Source organism: Pelodiscus sinensis, chromosome 13, assembly GCF_052426305.1.
Source record: "Pelodiscus sinensis isolate ZL-2025 chromosome 13, ASM5242630v1, whole genome shotgun sequence".
Classification (NCBI taxonomy): domain Eukaryota; kingdom Metazoa; phylum Chordata; order Testudines; family Trionychidae; genus Pelodiscus; species Pelodiscus sinensis.
Genome location: NC_143064.1, coordinates 46,824,735 through 46,843,348, shown reverse-complemented (window position 1 = coordinate 46,843,348; position 18,614 = coordinate 46,824,735). Strand labels below are relative to the sequence as shown.

General features: G+C 53.6%; 1 protein-coding gene and 1 non-coding gene across 2 annotated transcripts; both read left to right on the top strand.

Annotated features, from left to right (window-relative positions):
• The first annotated feature begins 806 nt into the window (after positions 1–806).
• TRNAE-UUC (transfer RNA glutamic acid (anticodon UUC)) lies at positions 807–878 on the top strand. The gene has a single exon. It is a non-coding gene; the product is annotated as a tRNA-Glu (tRNA).
• A 6,296-nt stretch (positions 879–7,174) lies between these two features.
• On the top strand, positions 7,175–17,984 carry LOC102449434 (regulator of cell cycle RGCC-like). Its single transcript, XM_006118103.5, has 5 exons — positions 7,175–7,332; positions 12,720–12,875; positions 13,595–13,675; positions 14,641–14,703; positions 16,495–17,984. Exons 1-5 carry the CDS (start codon positions 7,305–7,307, stop codon positions 16,500–16,502), a joined length of 336 nt encoding a protein of 111 aa, XP_006118165.1. The 5' UTR covers positions 7,175–7,304; the 3' UTR covers positions 16,503–17,984.
• Positions 17,985–18,614: the final 630 nt, after the last annotated feature.

The window sequence follows — 18,614 nt, the reverse complement described above, 5'->3', positions numbered from 1 at the left end:
TTAGGCTCAGCGTGTAGAATTTGCATATACATGGGACATCAGGCCTCAAGTGTGGGATCATTGTGGGAAGGGGGGAGCACTGCAGGATCAGGCCCCAAGTATACATATTAGAGATGGGCCTTAACTGCACAATTTAGATTTAAAATTTCCCAAGATTTTGTCTGGATAAAGGATTTGTATCAGCACATTAATCAAACATTTCCAAACATCAGCACCATTTGGGGGTGGTTGGCTTTAAGATGTTGATTCCTCCGGTGATTGAGACTGCAAAATTGAGATCCAAGTTTAGTTCACACTCATCCTGGGAGCACATTGATCCTTTCATGCAGTTCCTCAGATAATACAATGTAACCTACTGGCTGGGGTGAGTGCAGATCTCTATAAAGCCATGCATGTTATAATCCCACATGGGCATGTCTAGATGGTGTTCATTAGGTCACATCAATGTGGTTAGACCTGATTTGTGTTTGCACACTGGATTTAGGGTTAATGTTTTTTAAATGCTTTTCCACATGTCACAACTCACTGCATCACCACCAAAGACGTAGCACATTAGTATTTAAGAGGCATCTGTTTTTCTCCATCTGATTACTTTTTGTCTCCCTGTAGACACAGAGGACAATTTTACTTGGGGTGATATGATTGGTTCTAGTGCTCATCGTCTCCATGTACATAAGGGCGTTCTAAAATCGAATGCTAGGCCTGTTTGCTACAGCCAAATATAAAGAAAAAGGAAAGTAAGAGAAGCAAAAGAAACTGCCAATTACAGCTATAAGAATGCTAGAGAGAAGACGTATTCTAACGCCTCCCATATGGTCTAGCGGTTAGGATTCCTGGTTTTCACCCAGGCGGCCCGGGTTCGACTCCCGGTATGGGAAGTTTCAATTTTTCCACTTTAAAGGTTCCAAAGCGATCTTTAACCGGATACACTAACCCGCCCCGCCCCAAACCCACACCCCGCTTTTTAAAGGACGAACCCCAAATCTGCGCCACATGGGCAAGGCGCCCGGTGGAAACATTGGCGGCAGGCGGCCGCTAGGTGGCGCTGATGCGTCGCACAGCTGTGAGTAACAGCTGGACTAGGAACTGCCCACTTGGGGACTTTGCAAGCTGGTGAGAGGCAGCTGCAGGGGGAGCCAGATCTCTGCGCTGCTGCCCTCTTAGCACCCGCGGGGCTGGGAGAGCAGGTGGGTTTATCTGCCCGGGCTGGATTGCAGGAATCCAGTGCTGGTGGATTTGGGGAGCTTTTGCCCTTTTGGGCCCTGGTGTAAAACTCAGGCTGGATAGTCCTGATCTGGAGCAGGGAAGGGAGATCAGTGTGGTCCCCTAAGTCCCTGGGGGGGATGAGGGGTGTAGGACTCTTCCTGCCCCAGTGTACACAGTCCTCCTGGAGGGGGCTTTGCTGGGCACTCTTTGCAATGTCCATAGACAGCTGACCCAAGGAGATGCTGGATGTGCTTTGAGCACCTAGAACTGATTCCATAGTCTGCCTCCCAGCCTGTGCTAATTGTCCTGCATTTTGCTTCTGCTTCTTAAGGGGTGTTCTTTGTTCAGTGTTTACAATAGCTTCCCTGTTTCCAATCCCAAGTTCCCCAAAATCTCCTAATACAGAACGGAGCTACATGCCGAGTGAGAGCTGAGATCATGGGTCAGGCATATGGCCTTAGATCCCATGTGGCCTTAGATCAGGGTGGGGAACCTTTTTGGGTCAGAGGCCACTGACCCACAGAAAGATCAGTCAGGGGCCGCAAGTGAGAAGCAAAAAACAAAACCCAAACCCTCACTGACGCGGCCCCCAACTGAGAAGCAGAAAGACCCTCCCCCACGTCCCCCTCATGCCCCAGGACCTAGGGGGCCAGGTTAGTAGAAAAGCCTCCAGGCAGCACTTTCCTACACCAGCCAGTTGGGGGGAGTGGGAGTAGCAGTGCACAGAACCGCTTCCTCCCCCCACCAGGCAGAGCCTGTGGGTTAGATGCGGCTCTAGCTTGCCTGACTCCCGCCCACAAGGCTTAGGACTCCTTTCCCCACTGTGGGGAGATAGTGCTGGTGTTTCAAGCCCTGTAAGGGGAGTTGCAGGGGGGATGGGCGTGGGGCTTCCCAATGCTAGGATGGAGGCTCAAGCCTCAGGGGCCAGATCCAGGCAAGTCCTGCCTTAGACCTTGTATCCTTCTTAGAGAGACAGAGTGAGCTCAGGACTCTGGATCAACCCCTCTCTCTTCTCAGAGGCATGGGGACTTGAACCGACGTTGGCTAGTGAAGCACCATAAAGTGCAGGGTCTGCTCTGAGAGATGGTGCCTCTCACGTACCCTGTCACACGTACAGGTAGCAGCAATGAATTAACCCTTTTGTCACAAGACTAAAAATACCCTCCCACCCACACTCCAGCCCACACCCAGCGATGTGAAAAATCAAATAGCACAGACACCTCTCCCTCCCTCCCCCTCCTTTCCATTTGTCTTGGCCCATCCAGGCGATAGTTAACTACATCAACTCATCTGCAAGTGTGAGTTTGGCGTGGACCCAACAGCTCTCTCCTAAACAGAGGGAGCCAAATTCTCTGCGGGGGTAACAGCTCAGTTCAGCTGGGATGGATGGAGCTGTCTCCACTGAAGGCAGCAGAGAATTTTGCCCAGGGGCTCTGCTGTGGTGTTTTAATATCCTAACCCAGAGGGGTGACATGTGGGTACGGCAGGCAAAGCTGGATGAGACAGGAGTGGCTTGGTGGAGAACAGCCCCAGAGAAAACTGTCACAAAGTGGCATCATACCCTCCACCTGCCGCAGGGCATCAGAGTTGCCCAGGGAGCGGGCTGGGCAGTTCAGGAGGGCGGGAGGGAAGGGCTGGTTTCAAAGGAAAGCGATGGTGACACCTTGTGTGCAAGTCTCCTGGCTCAGGGCGGGATGCTGGCAGGCCACGTGGCAGGTAGGGCTTTCCCACACCCAGCACGTGCTGTCTTTGCAGCTGGCACAGGCGAGAGCTGCGAACATCTGGAGCATCCAGCGATACTCAGTCCGGGGGGAGCCAAAGGGTTTAATGAAGCAATCTGTGTACGTAGGCCTTGCTTCTGTGAGTGCTAATGCGCTGGCTTGCCTAGAAGGCCGTTTCCCTTCAAAATAACAGCTGAGCTGCTAGTGTTCCAGGGGGCAGGTCCAAGCTGACACGGGAGTGACCCCTCCCATCTGGCTTTCCGATAGAAAACCAAGGCTCTGACTTCGGGATCGTTACAGAGTGCCGGACGCCTTTAACCGTGAATCCCAGTTCTGCCATGGGGAACTACACGCTGTGCGGACGTCTCCCGGCCACTTGAATCAGAGACGTAATTCGGCATTTTCCCCTTCTGACAACTGCTGCCTAGTGCTGCTGGCACCGAGAGGCTGCTGCTTTCACCCGGGCAGTCTCTGTATTGAAGAACTAAGTGAGTGATCCCCACGGATCCAGCATGGAAATCGCTTTGGGATCTAGCATTACAACCCATAGGCTTGCAAAGGATTCACTTTCCTGTGTCTTCAGAAAAAGGAGCCCTGCAGTCAGAATTTCATGCACCAAATATGCAGTGAGAGGGGACATGTGCTGGGGTAGGGGTGGGGAACCCAAGGCCTGGGAGACAGATGTGGCCCACGGCTTGCTTGGATCCAGCCCCTAAGACTCCCCCCTGCAGTATTGGGGAGACTTTGCTGGCACTCCAGTCCACTGCTGTCCCCCTCCCCCCGCCCGTGGGACTGGAGCACACAAAATCTACTAGCTTGGGGCCCCCTAGGCTCTGGGATGCGAGGGGACAGGGGGAGGGTCTTTCCCCTTCTCATTCGAGGGTTACATCAGTGAGGGGTTGTTGTTGTTGTTTTGCTTCTCACTCATGTGCAGCCCCCGACTGATTTTTATGTGGGTCAGCGGCCTCTGACTCAAAAAGGATTCCCCAGCTCTGTCCTGGGGAATGAGGGAGCAGGTTGCCAACGCCAAGGGAGCCTCTGATCCCTGTTGAAAGCACACACAGATGAGAGCCCCACGGCAGAATGCTTTGTCTGTCCCAAGGCCCCTTCTATCCCAGGCTTTGCCATCCCCCACCCCGAACCCTCATGCTGACCCCTTGTCCGGATGGCATCCCTCTCTCCACTTATTATGTTGTAATGTTTTCTCTATATCAGGAAAGTTAAACATGGTGGGGGGCAGGGGGCGGTCACCGCTCGTGTGTCTCAGCTGGCCCCAGACCCCTCTGCCGGTCACTTCTCATACCACTCTGCGGGCCTCTCTGCTAGTCTGCCTGCCATTCACCTGGTTGCAGGCACCTGTGTCAGGTATCCCCCGAACCTCTGCGGTGTGTCATATCTCAATCCCCCCTCCTTTGTCTGTTCGTTTGCCTCATCCCCTGTAAGGGTGGCGGGCAGGGGCCCAGCGCATGGTAGACCCTGCTGCAGCTGACACCCCATACAGTGTCAGAAGACAGACACGCTTCCCCCACCTCAGTATGCCCCAGCAGCAATGTGAAGGCGGGCAGGGCCGGGTGGTCTGAGATAGCAGCTCTGTCTCCATGGTCGGATCTGTCCTTGGCCTCTCTGCTGCAGCTGCCCAGCAGGGTGTAGTGTTAATGTCCCACAATCCCCCTAGGACTTACACACAACCCAGACAGGAATGAATTGCTGCAACAGCTCTCCTGACTCATCTTAGGACTCACTCCTGCTCATCTGGTGAGGTCAGCAGGGACTGATCTCTCCAGAGCGGAGCCAAAGAGATGTGTCACGTCAGCTGTGAGGCTGCCCAGCAAAATTACACGTAGCCAGCAATGGCAAAAGCCCCAAGGTAACAGCACCAGGTGCTCGCCCGCAATGCACATGCTCTGTGCATTCAGCAGCAGCAAAGTAACCAGCCGGAATAGAAAGTAGCATGTGAAACAGCTGCATGGCGGGAGCTTGCATTCTGCTGCTCTTGGCCTGGCATCGTGTTGGCCTCCATTACTGCCTCCCCCCACCCAAAGCACGGTGGCCAACCCCGAACATTACGAAAAGGAAGAGTCCACCTGTCCCCTACCCCAAAACATGAAACTGGCTTAAAAAATCACAAGTTAAAAAAAACCAACACTTTTTTTGTTTGTATTTTTCTTTGCCTCCTGAGTCTGTGGAGTTACTTTTGGGTCACATTTTTCAAGCTTTTCTCCCCAGCCAGGGCTTTTCAAATGGAAGCAGCTGAGATCCTGCTGCCATCTCATGACTCCTGAAGCAAAACACTAAACACAGCGAGATTTGAGCTCAAAGCATCACAGCCAGGAACACTGCCCAGGGCACCACAGTGAAGGAGCAATGGAATTATGTCAGCACCAAGCTGAAGCAATGGAGGCCCCTTCTTTGTGTGTGGTTTTAACTCTGCTGCACAAAGGCGGGTTCGCTGAATTAGGTTTTTTGCTTTTTAAAAGACGAAAAAGACAGCACTCCCAGTTCGGTGGCGGATACAGACTCCCATCTTTGTAGCAGGTGTGTTCTTGGGAGGACTCTGTGCCGAGAACCGGAGGTGTGGAGGTCTCACACTCAGCACCCGTAGGTTGAGACCTCGATCCGGAATGCAGATCTGTGTGGCAATCACGTGCACATGCATAGAACTCTGAGTGGGCACAAGATTGATGAGCGGAGTTGATTTAAGGACACTTCCCATCATTTATGCTAAGGGCTTGTCTACACAGGGAAGTAGCCTGGACTGGCTAGGGTGGGGAAGTTTTTGCTCTTTGTATTCACACCCTTTCTTATTTCCCAGTAGCTCTCCCCATGTAGACCAACCCATTGTGTGCAGGTTTCAGACTTTCTGGTCTTTGCTAAATACAAACCGGGGCCCATATTTTCAAAAGTAGCTAGTGAGTTTTGGGTGCCCAATTGGAGAGCCTTTAAAAAGGCAGATTTTCACAGTGCTGGGCACTCATCTTCTGAAAATCAGACTCATTTGTGGTGTTGAGACTGGGGACCCTTAAAATCAAGGCACCCCAAATGTGAGAGACACAGGTTTAAAACACAGGCGGCCTTTTTGCCAGACCAAGCCAGGCCTTTCGTCCTCAGTAACATTCATGACACGTGTCCAGTTAGGAACTGGGTGTTTTGTTTTTCTTTGCACCACCCCCATCCTTGTCCTGAATTTTGGAGTTTGGTTTAATTAGAGGAAATACGTAGCACTGTGCTAGGGGTAGTCACAGCTCATGTAATCAGATTATGCATTTATCCTAAATACTCCCGTCTGCATCTTAATTGTAGATTAACACCCTCAAGCCACAATCATAGAAAGAAGCCAGTGTTCTCAGCCCAACTAATTTGGGATTTACTGGTAAAAATAAGATTTACGGGAAACATGACACCTAACAAAGCGCGTGCGCTAAACTCAGATCTTTAGTAGGGTGTTCTGCTTTTTGGTTTGTGTCTGATACTGTTTATGGCAGTCCTGGGACTGAGGAAGGAACTAGAAAAGGCTGATTTTAGCTACTTGGTGGAGTCCCCCCCCCCCCATACTCTCTCTGAATAGTGCTCAATCATTTCTGCCCCCGAACTTTTCACCCCGTGTACAAGGGCTCTCAACAGCTACCAGGATGTGCAGTTATGGGGCTGCCCCTAGATTCTGTAACACATTGGGGTGCTTTCCTTGTGTAATACTGTAAAGCCCCCTTGCCCCAGGCTTTTTTTGCTTCTCACTTGGGAACTGGGGACTGGTTTGGTTTGGGTTTTACTTTTTATTTGCGATTTTTCTGTGGGGGAGGGGCCCCTGACTGTAAAAAGGTTCCCCACCCCTGCATGCAGGGATTTAGTCATTGCTCCCCTCTGCTAGGGGTTTATTCTCCCAGTGCGATACCCTTCCTCTCCGCAAACACCCTCACCGCCTGTACTATCGAGTTTGTCACCCTTTCTGTCACGCACCCCACCCTCCAGGATTCTACTTTCTTCCACAAATTCCTCCAGAAACACCCAAGTTAAATACTCATGAGCCTCCGGCCTAGAAGCCCCCTTGTGGCCTGCGCTGGCCCCGTCTGCAGGTCCCCGAGCAATCGCTCGAGGCGGCGTGTGTCTATTTTCAGCCGGACACACAACATTCTTTCCGGTACGAACGTTCCATCCCATTCACAGGAAACCCCCTTTCGGCTGCCGCTTCTTGACAGGCTGCTAGGCGGGCCCCCGTGAGCGGCCTCTCTGATTGGCCTAGAGCGAAGGAGGGGGCGTGGCCGAACGCATAAAACTTGGCGCGCCTGTCAAGAGCGCTCTTAGAACCAATTTAGTCGGTTTCATATTGTGAGCGTCTGTTTGCACCTCCAGAAGAGACGAGCCTTTTTTCAGCCGATCATCATGGCCTCAGAGAACGCGAACAATGCAGGTTGGTGCTTCCTCCTTCTGTATTGACTTCCTCCCTTTCTACTGTTATTACAGATCACAGAAATGCTAATAGGCTTCTATTCATTAATACATTTGAAAACTTCTACTGACCTGTTCTGGCTGTTTTGTGACAAACCTCTTAGCGCTTTTGTATGTGTAACCTGCCATGTCCCCTTAGAGATCCCAACTCTTTAAAAGGGCTCAACTCGAAGAGGTTTGTGCATGGGTTTGAATGCTATAGTACGAATTAGCTGTATCCTTACCTCTGATTTTCTTAAGGGGGAGAAATAATTATTCAGTGTGTCTGTATTTTTAAAAGACCTTTCCTCACCCTCGCTTGCAAAACTTTTCTCTATTCAGTATAATTTGTTGCCATAGAGTGTTTGTTTGTTTTTTAAATCGCAATAGTGCATCATCCTAAATGCAAAATACAGGACTATGTAGCACTTTAAAGACTAACAAGATGGTTTATTAGATGATGAGCTTTTGTGGGCCAGACCCACTCCACGAAAGCTCATCATCTAATAAACCATCTTGTTAGTCTTTAAAGTGCTACATAGTCCTGTATTTTGCTTCAGCTACACCAGACTAACACGGCTACATTTCTATTATCATCCTAAATGGTGCAAAATAACCAAAAATGTTTAAGAAAACAATTAATATCATAATTATTTCTATCCCCTCTTAATACAAATCCAGTCTGTAGTGTTTATTTGCTCTTCGCCTAAAACCTGATCAGAGGAAAAAGCTGGAAAGCTGCTGCTTTGTTTTTAAACCAGCTCTTTCATCTCCTAATATTAGAGGGAAAGGTGCTTATCTTAGATATACATATTGCATGTGTCTTTCCTTTGCTTGGGTACCCCGTCAATGAAAAAGGAATGCCTCAAGTAATCCTTGACATATTTTAAAAATAAAGTGACACAAATAGACTCTCCTCTATAATTAACATAAATCATCATAGCAGCAACTAAAAACATCCCTCTGATCTTTATGGTCTGGCAGGAGTGTCCTTCCTGTGTCTCGCAGCCCCAGAAAACAAACGAGCCTGTACTTAGCCCAATTTTTGAAAGAAAAGAAATAGACATGTTCCCAAAAGTCCTAATCTACTGGTTTGTTTTGAAGAGAGAGCGCTTTTCTAGAAACTATACCTGTGTGAATACCTCCTTACCCCCCCTCAAAAAAGCTTAATCAATAATAAAAATCTCCCTGGTTTGTAAAACTGATCTGGAACCACCCATTCCAAAATGTTGAGAATTGCATCCTGCTTTCATGATGTTTAAAAATACCAGCAACTCTTCATAATTATTAAAGATTCACTTTTAAATAACTGACTTCAAGTAACATTTCTCCTTGTGCAATTGGAATAAATAAATAAAATCAACAACTCCAAAGCCCAGAGAGCTTTATCCAACCCGTTACGCTGTTCCATGAAGTTAGGGTGAGTTGTTTTCTGGATCTTGCTCCCTGTCGCTTCATGTTTCTTAAGAGCCAGTGTCTGTGTGGAACTATTTTTACTGTTTTGGGCTAGAATTTTGGGGCCTGATCTGGAGTTCATTGCACTGACTTTCTACTTCTTCTGGGGAATGCTAAAGGATGGGTAGTTGCTCTTGGTGATTTGTGCCCATGCATGCAGGGAGCCGTATCCGTGCACAGCCAGGTTTGGCTAAAACCCCCCATCCCTCAACCCACCTCACTTTATTTTTTTTCACTCAATGGTATACTGTGGGGAGCTGACCATTTGGGGCTGGTCAGTTTCCATACTTAAATTGTGTAAAAGAAGCAGCTGCAGCATTGAACCACAAACCCATAGCTCCTCTTTCACGAGCAGCCTCCAGTTTTAACCCTGTCTCCTTGCAAGGCTGTGGGGAAAACCCCGCCCTGGGCTCTCACTCCTGTGTACGGTTTGCTAACCATCAACTATCCCAAGCAGCAACTTCTCCTGTGCAGCTTTCTGCCCACAAAGCATATCTGCATAGCATTTCTGCCCAGAAGAGTCAATCCATGTTGTACTATGGAAGGGAGAAAGGGAGCCTGCTTGACTGAAGATTAGAGAAATGTTCTAATGTTTTCCCCCTCCAAGCTGTGGTACGAACCGCAAGGCAAGCTATTTACCAGGGGCTCTCGGAGCCAGGATCCCTCACTCGGAACATGCTTTTGCAGCACAGTTCTACCTCCACTAGCTATGCGCTGTAACTAAAAACAGTTGCTGGTCTAGAGAAGCCGCATTATGTATGTTTCCTGCCATCTGCAGATAACCTGTGGGCCGTTACACTCATTCTTAAAATGGGACAGGGAGAGTAACCATGATCTGTTACTCATGCACGCACCCCCGCACGTGCCTGTTCACACCCACACAGAAGTCTAGCCTTGTGACATTCTGTTGATTATCTTGTCTGCACTTGTGTTTGCATGTGGCTTTAATTGTGAGCAGCAAACGCAATGGGAGGAAACGAGAATTCTTAGATCTTTCTGAAAGCTACACCGGGGGAGCCAGGTTAAGACTGCAATGTTAAAAATAACAAGTAGTACTTTAGAGACATGTATTCGCTCATGAGCTTTCATCGGATGATGAAGTGGGTTTGACCCATGAAAGCTCATCACCCCATATGTGTCAGTCTCTAGGGTACCACAGGACTGTGCATTGTTTCTGAGAGCTGTTATTTGTGGGTGAGCACTGTCCTCTGAAAGTGCTACTCTACACAAACACCCCTGAATTCACAAAGTCAGGGCCAGACCCCAGCTAAGTTAAATCAGAGTAAGAAATGTGGAAATAAACCAGCACTGATGAAAACCGCGCTTAGTTGGTGGATCCCAAAGCCCGTGTCAGGTCTCTCTTCAGAACAATCATTTTTATGATTTTTTTTTTTTTTTTAGTCTCATGAAAACCTCAGAGGAAATGAGTGCAAACAATAGGCGCTTGGTGCGATTATTGAACTTGAAACTGGCAGCAAGGCGGCTGCCTTTAAAGGAGCAGATGGCTTTCCATCTTGACCTTGCTTGAATCCCCAGAGTATTGCAGGGGGTCTCCAAGTCCCACAGGACAGCACGTTCCAGACATTGTCTCCTCCCGACTCTGACAAGCTTTTCCTTGCTCCAGTCGGCTTGCGTCATAGCCTTTGGGCCCCATAAACACGTTCTATTGTGTGCTGTGGAGGGCGCAAGGTAAACAGACAGAGCTTTCAATGGTCTTTTGGAGATCACAGCGCTAATGTTTATCTTGCCAACTCTTTGAAGCTTAAGATCTGATTTTCAGAGTGGTGCGGGTGTGGTCCAAAGAACACTACACTCTTCTCTAGGATTAGCCTCATCCTTTCCCTCCAGAAGAGGCTAATTCTAGAGAAAAGGTGGCTTTGATCAAGGCACTGAATTGGGATTTTGGAGACCACAGTTGTATTCCAGACTCTCTCCCACCAGCCTCTCGTGGGGCCTCTGAGATGTCACATGGTCTCTCTGGGCCTTGTTTCTCCTTCTGTAACTTGGGTGTGTCCATGCTGTCCTGGGCGGTGTTGTGAGAACAGATCCATCGGGCGATCAGCTACCCAGGTTTCCAGCAGCTCTGTTTGTGAGCCAGCCAGGTGCTATGGGGTGGGCCTGTCTCCATGCCTAGACAGCTGGCGAGACCGACCCCACCCTCCAGGAGAGCAGAACCTGGCCCTGACTTGGTGGGGAGTGGTGGCTTGTCAGTGCGCTGAAGGGGGCCTCGCTTGCCTTTCTGCGGGGGAGCTGCACTTTCCGCGAATCTGTGAAGTTGCTGCTTTTATTCCCCAGCCACCTCGGGGTGGAAGTTTCCCCAGGCAGCTGCGTGGGGTGGGGGAAGGGCTAGGTGGCTCCCTGCGGGAGCTCTCCTGAAGGCGGTGGAGTTACCCCCGGGAGGACTCTGGCCCATTGGCACAGCCAGTCACATCCTCAATCACAGCGCGGCTGCAAACCGCCAAGCACCGAAGCGTCTGCTTCCATTGAAGCCCATGGCGGCAGCGGTGACGTGCTCCCAGGTTCTTTGGGCCCCTTCTTGCTGGTGGTGCTGCAGAAGCAACCTGCTCGCTCCTCGGGGGGAAGTACCTTGCAGCAGCCTCCTAGCCAGCTAAGGAGCAGCACTGCTGGCTCTCCCACAGCCCCCCCTTCGCCAGAGACCTGGTGCCCCTGCAGGCGGGTGGCGCGAGGCTGACGATCCGAGGGGCTGGGGAAGCATGGGCTGGCCTGTTGCCGAAACTGGTGGCCGGGGGTCTGCTCAGACCACCCTGCAGCACATCTGCTCTGCCCCGCGGCTGCTCTGCCCCGCTGTTTCCCCCTCCAGAACGGGCAGCGCTACCGTCCCGCCACGTAGCGCTACAGCAAGGGCGTCCAATGCTAGCGGAGACTCTGCCAAGCGTAGTTCTATTCCTTGGTCGGGGGGGGCGTGTGAGACTTGGTCCTGGAAACTCACTTGGCTCCTGGGGAATAAATACAGGGCCCTTGCAAAGTCCTAGCAACGCTTCCTCCACAGAGTTACATCCCTTGATTCCACCAGCCCTGCCCCCTGCACCATTCAAAGGAATCCGATGAACTGGCATGGACCCGTTCCCATCTCGCCTCGGCGTCCACGGGGAGTCACTACTGAAACTGCTGGGGGAAAGCCACATGCGAGCTCAGAACTGGGCCTGGTCTCTGGGCCAGACCCTCTGTGCTGCACCGGGGCATCCGCACCATACGAATCATTCTGGAGGTGGAGCCCTTGTGTCCTCAGGACACACGCCTTCAAGCGAGTGGCTGCATAGTGATTGACTGGCCAACGTGTCCTGACCAGCCAATCACCGGGATCCCTGAGAGCAAGGAGTGGATGAGTATCTGACCCACTAGCCCACGATGGGGAGAACACAATGCGTTGGCTGCTGGGGTGTACGTAGGGGGTGAGGAGGGAGATACCAGGGGTGGATAAATGCAGCGGCTCCTGTGTTCCATTACGGACGCAGCTAAGCGTGGCCGTCCTACAGGAACACTCTTCTATTCTACTGATGCCTTCAAAGTTGCTTTTCTAGTCCTACCCCCCTGACTCAGACCTAGCTCCTGACTCTGATCACTCTACAGTGGAGTAACATCCCTGACCTTGGGCCTCTTGTCCGTCCGCTCCCCTCGGTGCTTTGAATTTCTGGTTCTCCCCCAAAATCTGGCCACTGCTGGTGCGAGAGCCTTCTCCCATGCAGCCCCTGCCTCCCAGGACAACTTCCCTGCTGTTTGTCTTCTCCCCACATCATGTGGTTTCCCAGCAACCCTCTTTGCTCCTTTACCCCTCTTCCCGTCTGATTTGGGTGTTCTCACACCCCACCCCACGGAGAAGCACTCCAGGGTTCTGTGTGTCAGACCGTGTCTGTTGCCTCCGATTGACTCCTGGGCTGTCTGTTGCCTCTTCAGGGCTGGCGGACGACCTCAGCGACCTCCTGAGGGAGTTTGACGAGGTGATCGAGGACTTCGACAAGGGCGAGGTCTGTCAGTATGAGCAGCACCTGGAGGAGCTGAAGAGAAGGATGCTCCCCAGCGTCTACGACAGCGGCATTGAGGAGATAGAAAGTGAGTCGAGGGGGTTGTGTCTGCAGAACAAAACGAGCCCTGCTGTTCCCGGGGGAGTGGTGTTGCGTCCCTAGGGGAGCCCCATTGGAAGGAATGAGGAGAGCTTGGCTCTTGGTCTCTGAGCTTTCTCTGGCCCGTGCGCCTGTGATCAGCTCCCTGATCTTCCAGGATCCTGCATTCCACCCCCACTCCCAGAATGTGGGGCAGCCCGTTAGCCTGAATTTGGCCTCCCTTGGGCAGGTACATGGCTCCTTCTCCCAGCCGGGCCTTCCAGTGTGCTCAGCTAGTGGGTCCCTGGCTCCTTCTCCCAGCCGGGCCTTCCAGCGTGCTCAGCTAGTGGGACCCTGGCTCCCTCTCCCAGCCGGGCCTCCCAGCATGCTCAGCTAGTGGGACCCTGGCTCCTTCTCCCAGCTGGGCCTTCCAGCATGCCCAGCTAGTGGGACCCTGGCCCCCTCTCCCAGCTGGGCCTCCCAGCATGCTCAGCTAGTGGGACCCTGGCCCCCTCTCCCAGCTGGGCCTCCCAGCATGCCCAGCTAGTGGGACCCTGGCTCCCTCTCCCAGCCGGGCCTCCCAGCATGCCCAGGTAGCGGGACCCTCCAGTCCAATGAGGGAGCCCTGGTAGATGCACCATGTCAGCCCCTGTCCCCCCGGGCACCTTTATAATGCACCTGGGGCTAGTTGGTGCCTCGGTGCCGTGACGGATCCTGGCCTCTCCGCAGGTACCAGCACGTCTCCCCGGAGCAGTTTAAACTCCAGCGAGGAAGATCTCAACGTGTCAGCCGGCGCCGCTTGCGCCAAAGGTGAGACCTGGCCGAGCGCCATCCAAAAGCCCTCCCCAAGGGGTACTGTGTGGGATCCGCCTGACAGACCCCTGGCCTTCCAGCTGTCAGTTTTCCTAATCGCCAGCCTGAATTTTCCTTGGCTTAACGTCAGGCCACAGTCCCCTTGTACCCCCTAAACCTCAGCAGCCGGGTGGTTGGGGCAGTGTCTGAACTCATGGGGATAAAGGCTGATGGTGGTTCTGGGGTGACTGCCAGTGTCCCCTATAGAACTGAGACAAGGATTCCGAGATGGGGGGGGGGGTCCCCATGCACGTCTGCCCCACGGGGAAGGGACTGTGGCTTAAGTGTTTGATGCGGTCCTGTGGGGAAGGCCGTGGGAACCCTTGCTCCTCTGGCTCTTCCATCCCTAGCCAGGACCAAGAAACGCCCCCTTGCCCAGATGCTGGCCTCAGAGCAGGGCAGGACTCGGCGCTTCCCAAGTGCTTGTGTGGCTGCTCCGGCAGGGCTGAGGGGATGAGCTGACCGTACGCGCCCCTTCCTGTCATGTCTCCACGCCGGGGTGTTGGGCATTCCCGAGGCCGCGGGCCCTAATGCCGGGCAGAGCCATTGTTGGTCTCCATGTCGGAGCTTTCTCAGGAAGGCTCTGGCTGCCCTGCGAGCCAGGGGTGTGAGTCCTGGCTCCGGGACACACTTAACCCACCTTAAAACGGTGGGTATGGACCAGGCACGGCTCAGCTACCTCTGCAGCAGTGGCCCTGGCTACCGGGCCTACCCAGTCGTGGCTGCATAGAGGCAGCACCAGTACGTGTCCGCCAGCAGGGGAGTCCCACCCCAGCTCCTAGTGCAGACCCAGCCGAAGACAAGTCCGATGGTGCACGGCTGGAGCAGCCATGGGCAGACGCCGAGGGGGAAGCCCTCTTGTAGCCTGCTCTGGGCCGGGTGTAGCAGGCCGAGTCTCTGACCACGGCTCTTTGTCTCTGTAGCTAAGCTCGGGGACACGCAGGAGCTGGAGGATTTCATTGCCGATCTGGATAAAGTGCTGGAGGGTACGTATGGAGCCGTGGTCTCTGCCACGTTTCCGGGACCACGGCAAGCCAGAGCCTCTCCCGGGGGCCACAAGCGCGGCTCCCTGAACTGCAGCAGCTGACAATCGTCCCTAGGCATGACCGGGTCTGACCCTGCCTCTCCCCTTGCTCCTCACCGCCATCCCGTGCAGGAGCCCTGCCTGTCCTCTGAGAGCCATGCCCCACTCCTCCTAGGTCAGGAACTGGACCGGACAGCCTGGGAACCCACAGGCAGGGCTGTCCAGCCTGGGCCCGAGTGCAGTGTCCAGGTGTCCGTGTATCCTGGGTTAGTCTGGCCCAAGGCAGCCCTGGCTGGCAATGTAATATACTGTCTCCGGGTGGGATTTGTAATGGCTGCTTAGGTGCCCAAATCCCATAGGGCACTATTTAGCTCCTATGGATCAAGCCTGGGCATCTAACTCCCCTGGGCTTGTTGGACACGCCAGTGGAATCTGGAGATCCCAGGTGAAATCCGGGCCCCATTGGAGGCAGGATATCCCCGGGTTCTCGTCTAGTCTCTTCCACCATGTTGCTGGGGGCTTTGTGTGAATGTCCCCCCCACCCCACATGTGTTCCCCTCTGGTGTGTGGGAATGATGGTGCCTCCCTGCCTAGAGGGAGGTGGCTGGGGGGGCATAGGCAATGGGTAAACCTAGGACTGGGGGAGGTAACCCCCAACCTTGCCTCTTTCACCCAAGGCCCTGCCTCAAGCCTCCACCCGCAGGGGCGGGGCTTCTGTTCCCTCTCCCTGCCCCCTCTTCCCCCCTCCCTCCCCCCCCTGCAAGCTACCCCTCCCACTGCACGGCCAGGGCTCCAGCCCCCTCCCCAAGCACAGGGCGGGTGGGCGGCATGTGGCCCCAGCCTCAGTGTGGCTGTAGCCCGGGGGCAGCGTGTGGGCGGGGTCGCACCTGGCAGTTTGGGTAGGCAACACCTCCCCCTGCCTCGGATACCCGCCGCTGCTGGGGGCCTGACACGTGGGCGAAAGGCTGGGGGGGGCTCACAGGTGACGAACTCTACAGCTTTGGAGAAGGCAGGGGAAGTGACAGCACTTCCTGATTCCATTGGGCTCCGGCTTTGCTGGCAGGAAATCCCCCAGAGCGGGCCCAGCTCGATTTCCCCTCACTCAAGCAGCTGACGCAATAGACGCCAAACCAGCGAGTGTCCGGCAAGCAGGCCTGGCTGGCGGTAGCCGGCGCTCAGAGAGCAACTGGAACGGGGCCGCTACCCGCCCTGGCCTCTTGCCATGCCCAGGAAAGATTTTTCCCTGCGTCTCCCTGCCTGCCGTGTTGCTCCTGCTGAGAACACCCGGGGGTGGGTGGAGGCTACATATGCAGGTGGGAGGGGATTTCGAGCTTCAGTTTCATCCAGGGGAAACTCTTGCCCTTTCCAGCCCTGCACGTGCATGGAGACTGACCACAGCCTCAGACCCGCTTCTGGGGAACACGTCCAGAGTTGCCACACGCAGCCTCTCTCTTTGGGGAGAGCAGCAGCAAAAAAGAAAAGGCTGCTGCCCCGCCCCCCCCCCAGGCATATCCCCTCACTTTGCAAAGGCTCACTCTTGGCACCTCTCACTTGGGGAAACTGAGGCACAATTAGAGTCCAAACGTGTGTGTGTGTGTGTGTGTGTGTGTGTGTGTGTGTGTGTGTGTGTGTGTGTGTGTGTGTGTGTGTGTGTGTGTGTGTGTGTGTGTGTGTGTGTGTTTTGCCCAAGTCTGGCTGTTCGCACGTGTGCTGGGCAGGTCCCCTAACAACACGATTCTTCTTTGCCCTGCAGAGATGTGAGACCGGGTCTCTGGGCTGGTGCTCTGAGAAGAGGTCCTGGCAGATCTGAGATGTTGCTCATTCTCCCACCCCACCCTTTCACGCTCTGCTCTTCGGAAGAACAGGGGCTCAAATCCACCCCCCATGCGGCAAGGATTAGACCAGCACCTCCCGTCTGCAAAGTAACTGAAGAGGGACGCTCAAAGGAGGCAGGAGACCAGCCAGGGTTCTCAGGCGCTTGGAGTCTGGAGTTGAACAATCTGCAAATACTGATGCATCCGAGCGCTCCAGTTCACTTAGGCGCTGGCCTTCTGCATTTGGGGGACTGCGACCCACAAAGGCAAAACTTCTCCAGCTGTCATCCAGAGCACCCCCTCATCTTCCCCAGAGATTGAGTCTCCCCATCTCAGAGGGGAGGGGCTGGAATGGGAGGGGGCGGGCGGGGCTTAGGCTTCTGAACCTGGATGTGCATGGTTAACCCGTAAGCATCACTCTTACCAGTTACAGGTAATCGGCAGGGGCTGGCGCAGCTCCCTTCCTGCCGCCGGGTTAATTGATTGAACAGGATTTTACATCCCTGGTTCTGGGGACACCTCTTGGCTCCAAGCAGAATTCCAGGTAGGCCACCATGGAGAGCAGAGGCCTACCTGTGAGGAGGAGGAAAGCCGGCCGAGTCCTCCTCATTTCACAGCTCCGGCAGGGCCTTTCCCTGAGGAATTCCCAGTCGTTCCTGGGCCTGTGGACAGTGGCTTGGCTCTACTTCAACACGGCCGGGCGCTGCTTGGGTAGCTCCGCTGGTAAATCCCACCCACAGCAACTGTGGCATCTCCACTTCAAAGCTGCCTCCGTGTCCGCTCCTGCTCCGGGCTCCTTCCATAACGGTTTTAAGATGGGCCAGGCTTGCGGGTGATTGCTACCGACTAGCTTTAGAGTGGAGAGGCCCATGTCAACTCTCGAACTTCATGAGAAGGTGGAATGGGACTGGGCAAACCTCCAGAGCTGCTTTGGGCCACAGCTTTGCCGCTGAGGATGCCTGCTTTCGTATTGATCCATATTGACCAAGGGAGGGTGTGGAATAAATCAATGCCCTTAATGGCTCCAAGCCAGATACATCAGCATCTGGCAGCTGAATATCTCCATTGACTTCTCTGGAGTATGCCAAAGTACCACCAGCTAAAGATTCGTTATTGTCAGTTGGTTTTTCAACTGGGGATTCATGGACCTGTAGGTCCATGGGCTACTCCTAAGCTCCCAGCAGACATCACCCCACTATTGGAGGTTTTTTGGGGTCTGCAAATGTGGGGGGGATTGGAAAACCACTGGCGTACATAAACAGACAAGGGTTCTCACGTTCTCAGCAGTCCCCAGCAGATGGCTTCAGAGCAGACTCTCCGTGCGTCTGCCCTGGATGCTTATATCCAGTTGTAAATATTGTAAGATAAGGAGGATTCTAAAGTTTTATACAGACGTGCCTGGATTTTATGAATAAAAGGGTTCTGCGGAGTCTTTGCTCAGCGTGGATTTGCTCTGTGAACGCTGCCCCTGGGTCTTTCCTGTTCCTGGAGTCTCAGAGCTGTTTTATGTGGGTCACCCAGTGAAATATCACAGCCTGCAGACTGAGGTAGCCGAGCAGCAAGGAGGCCTGGAAAGGCCTTCGGTGGGTGTGGTTCATAAGCAGGGAGGGCCTCCTCCAATCCTTGGATTCCTCATGATAGTGGAGAGGGCTGTGGCGTAATTGCAGCTGAATTTTTGTTTTTCGATGTTCTCCCAGATCTGTAGGCTGGATCAGAGTGGGGTGGGGCTCAGGGCAGTGCTGGAAGCCCAAATGGGGCTGTTCCAGCCAGGGCTTCCACACATACACTTCCACCCCCCCCCCACCCCCAGAAAATCGAATGACCTCACACTGTTCTGGTTTCTATCCAGGGTGTGCACATGGGAGAGGGAGGTTCAAACCATGTCCTGGGGCCACCCCAACCTGACGTCACTTGCTGGCGATTGTTCCTGGCCAGGCTCTGGCAAACCACTGCCTGTGAGCAGAAGCCTTGTCTGAAGAGTCCCTCGAATCCTAGGGCTGCACTCGAGGGCTCTTCCAGCCCGCCGCTCAAAGCAGGAGCAACCCCAACGAAATCAGCC